This window comes from Priapulus caudatus, unplaced genomic scaffold (genome assembly GCF_000485595.1).
Source record: "Priapulus caudatus unplaced genomic scaffold, Priapulus_caudatus-5.0.1 Scaffold1677, whole genome shotgun sequence".
NCBI lineage: Eukaryota > Metazoa > Priapulida > Priapulimorpha > Priapulimorphida > Priapulidae > Priapulus > Priapulus caudatus.
This window is the reverse complement of record NW_014578738.1, coordinates 29,605-33,723: the sequence shown is the minus strand read 5'-3', so window position 1 is coordinate 33,723 and position 4,119 is coordinate 29,605. Positions and strand designations below refer to the sequence as shown.

Here is a 4,119-nt window from a genome sequence, read left to right as displayed (position 1 = left end):
TCCTCCTCCTCCTCCTCCTGCCAGGCACTGTTTTTCTTCTCTGTTTTTCAGAGGCAGCTCGAAATCAGTAAGTGCTCCTGCCTGGCCCCTCCCTCTCCCCCTGTGAACACCACCAGTTTTTGCTCCCTCCCCCCTCCCCCTAGCACTGTTTTTCTTCCTCGCCTCCCCTCACGCCGCCCCGCCATCTCGCCCCCATCTTCCCGTCAGCGTGGCTCCGAGTAATCCCCCTCGCTCCATTGTTCGGCTCATTTGCCGTCATTCGCCGCGATTTCTAACGCCGTAATCGAAAGTTATCGAACCGCCACTGTTCGTAAACACGTGCCCCCCGGGGCGATCGCTGGCGGCGTTCTGATGTTTTGACCTTCTGATGTCCGGATGTTCTGGCATTCTGATGTTCTGATGTTCTAATGTTCTGATATTCTGGCGTTCCGATATTTTTTGGTGTTCTGGCGTTCTAATGTTCTGATGTTCTGGCGTTCTAATGTTCTGCGATCTGTTGTTTGCAGCGGGCAAGACGACGACGAACGAGGAACTGGAGAGCATGCTGGAGTCGGGCAACCCTGCTATATTCACAGAAGGAGTGAGTACTGGGATGATGATGATGCTGATGATGACGATGATGATGATGACAATGCTGATGATGATGATGATGATGATGATGATGATGATGATGATGATGATGATGATGATGACAATGACGATGATGCTGATGATGATGATGAATGTGATGATTATGATAATGCCGATAATGATGATGATGACAATGATGATGACGATGATAGTAATGATCATGGTGGTGATGATGATGATGATGACGATTGTAACAATAATGATAATGATGATGATGATAATGAATGTGATGATTACGATAATGCCGATAATGATGATGGTGATGATGATGATGACAATGATGATGATGACGATGATGATGCCGATGATGATGATGATGATGATGACGATTGTAACAATAATGATAATGGAGATGATGATTATAATCCAGTTATGCTGGCAATGAAGAAAATAATGATGACAATACTACATAGAACTGTCACTAAAAACTAGCAGCTGCTACTCTGTCAGAAAAACTTCTCGATCAAAGCTTTCCTCGATGACGCCTTTGCCCAGGTGTGTCAAGTCGCACCTGAATACGTGAGACCTGAACCTGAAACCTATCGCTACATCATTAGGCCTAAAAAAGACGTTTGTTTCCGCTAACCCGACCGAGTCCATTTTAAACCCCCGTGTCGAAACTTTTTATTGTGATCAACAACAACAACAAAAATATTTAATTTAACAAATATTTGTAAAAAATATAAAAAATTCCAACGTGATATCGATCGATGAATACATTGATTTGACTTTGAAGTCATTATATGGGCTGTTATAAGTATAAAACAAGTATTGTTAGAATACAAAAAAAGGGAAAATATATTTGATAAAAAAAAGTTTTCCCTGCCTACCGTGTCCAATTTTTTTCAGCTCATTAGCGGAAACAAACAGCTTTTTTTCTTAGGCCTTAGCACTGTCCTGACAATTTTGCTCTCGTCTAGATCATCATGGAGACACAGCAAGCGAAGCAGAGTCTAGCGGACATCGAGGCGAGACACAACGACATCATGAAGCTGGAGAACAGTATCCGCGAGCTTCACGACATGTTCATGGACATGGCCATGCTCGTAGAGTCACAGGTGAGCTGTAGGGTTCACGATCAACGACCCTTGAGTTCCATCTTGCTTTCGTGTTCTCGATACGTACGTGTCTCATACACCGCCCGTCTCAACGTGTCTCATGCACACCGTCTCAATGCTTGCAGGGAGAGATGATTGATCGGATCGAGTACAACGTCGAGGCATCGGTCGACTACATCGAGACGGCCAAGATGGACACGAAGAAGGCGGTCAAGTACCAGAGCAAAGCGCGGCGGGTGAGTGAGACCTCGCGGGTGGCTGGCCTGATGCACGCGCGAGCGAGCGAGCGAGACACGCACATCCGTAGTAGATGTCCATAGACTGTAGATACACACACATATATATATATATATTGCTTTGAATGAATGGCAGTCATTATATTCAGTTTTGAATGCGATTTTTTATAAGTGGTTGTTCTTTCATTTTAATTCTTCGAGTAAGTAGTAGTGCGAGAGACGACATGATCGTGCCTCGATAATTTTTTCCGTATTATTTGAGCCGTAGACGTCTGGCCGTGCACCGCATGAGCCGCCACGCTCACCTCACATCAGACTATGGTTCGCACTGCATGTCGATGCGTGGGGGGGATCGTGCGCGGTTTCCGTTCGCCCCCGCGAGCCGGGTTCGATCGCCGTCGGGGGGCCGCCACTTCGAAGTGCCGTCGAACGAACCTCGGCCATTCGCTCTCGTCGGTCAGCGACCCGGGCTGCCACCTGGTGGCGTGACTCGTGGTGAGACGCCGGCGGTTGCTACGGTCTTCCATCGGTCGCCACGGCGATCAGTCTGGCTCGCGGAGGCGCGCCGCCGCGCGCTTTCGTTCCCTTTTCGTTTTCAGTTGCGATATTTTGTTTTTTCGTTTCGTTTCTCACGTTCTTGTAGAAGAAGATCTTCATCATAGTGTGTGTGGCTGTGTTGATCGCAATCCTCATCATTATACTGGCGTCGGTGTTGCCCGGCATCGGATAAACGCGGCGCTGGCGGCGGCGGGCAGGAGGAGAGATACGAGAGACACCGGACAGACGGACGGTCGGACCACGCCGCTAGCACGGTGGCGTTGCACGAGCGAGTGGGGGCGGTGGCGTCGCCGCGGCGACCCCTCTCTCACGCTTACCCCTGAGAATGCATACGAAAGACGATGCAGAAGGAAGGTGGAGAAGGAAGGTGGAGAAGGTGGAGAAGGAACGATGCCAAAGGAAGGTGGTGCCGGCAGCGGGAGTGTTGCGTCGCGAGGAAGGGAGCTTCCCTGCTGTCGGCTGTGAGGAAGAAGACGGAGGAACGGCCCAAGATCGAGCAGCTGAGAGGAAGACGGAGAGAGAGAAAGAAAGATAGAGCGAGAGGAAGATGGAGAGACAGACAGAGAGAGAGAGAGAGAGAGAGAGAGAGAGAGAGAGAGAGAGAGACACCTCCCTGGCGTACTAGAGTGCTTTCTTGCATTGCACGGTGGGGAGTTGGTACGTCTCTGTAAGACGAGATTTAGTGACGCGGTCGTCCAGGAGATGGCAGCACCGTGCTGTAGCTGGAGGGAAGCAGCGATGGCCAGCCGGTAGATGGCGCAGCGCGGTGTGGCTGTCTGTCCATGTACAGCCGAGCGCATTTTCTTCTTCATTGTGTTCGCGAGGTTATTGCAAGTTATATATGTCTGCTCATATATCTACTGTTGAATAATAATGTTGAACACATGCAGACACACACGCCACACACACGTAACACATACAGACGCACGCACGCACGCAACCACACACACATGCACGCGCGCACACACCGTGTGGGTAATTTATCTCCCGTGTCCTGACCGATTTGTTAAAAAAAAACATTTACATGTGTAGAGAAACGTACAATTAAAGATTGCATCGGTTAAGAACTACAGCTGTGAATGAAAAGTGGGACAACACTCACCCATTCCGCTCTTATTTCACTGTTAGTTACAACTAACAACTAATCACAATCGTAAAAACGGCTCGTCTAAATTAATTGTGTCGTACAGTCATCATTACTTAAATTGACTACGTCACGAATTTTCTATGATAAAATTTGTAAAAAAAAAATTGCCATTTTTTTACATTAAAAGTAAGAACTATCGGTACTAAACGTATGGTCAAATTCTTACCTGATAAGATTGTTTCTCAACTAATTAAAAATCCAAAAAAACTTGGACGATTTGATATTAGTGTTCCTAACATTAATTGCTTGCTATGGGCTATGTATGAGTCGCGAGTGTATGTTCACATCAAACAATATAGTAAAATAAGAAGTATTAAACCAGCAATTTAACCGCAAGAAGTGAGAAGAATTACTTATATTTTGTGAAAAAGTGGAAATATAATTTTTTTTTTTTACTATTTACGGTGACGTAATCACTTTAACCCGATCCCACATGATGTATTACCCGTCTCCGTAGAGAAATGATTGCTTAGAAAGCAAACCTTGAGTT

The 4,119-nt window shown here is 46.7% G+C and overlaps 1 protein-coding gene across 2 annotated transcripts in view; it reads left to right on the top strand.

Moving 5' to 3' along the window:
* LOC106817314 (syntaxin-like) overlaps nucleotides 1-3,754 on the top strand; it is a 6,715-nt gene extending 2,961 nt beyond the window's left edge. Inside the window, exons 2-7 of one of the 2 annotated variants that reach the window (XR_001395030.1) lie at nucleotides 52-67; nucleotides 507-580; nucleotides 1,551-1,688; nucleotides 1,814-1,924; nucleotides 2,568-2,836; nucleotides 2,886-3,754. Coding sequence is in view for 1 of the 2 variants with exons in the window: in XM_014821979.1 (XP_014677465.1) it covers nucleotides 542-580; nucleotides 1,551-1,688; nucleotides 1,814-1,924; nucleotides 2,568-2,654 (375 nt within the window). In the remaining variant the exon portion in view is untranslated. Of the gene's footprint in view, nucleotides 1-51; nucleotides 68-506; nucleotides 581-1,550; nucleotides 1,689-1,813; nucleotides 1,925-2,567 lie in introns of both variants that reach the window. The other variant, XM_014821979.1, reaches the window with a different exon arrangement.
* Nucleotides 3,755-4,119: the final 365 nt, after the last annotated feature.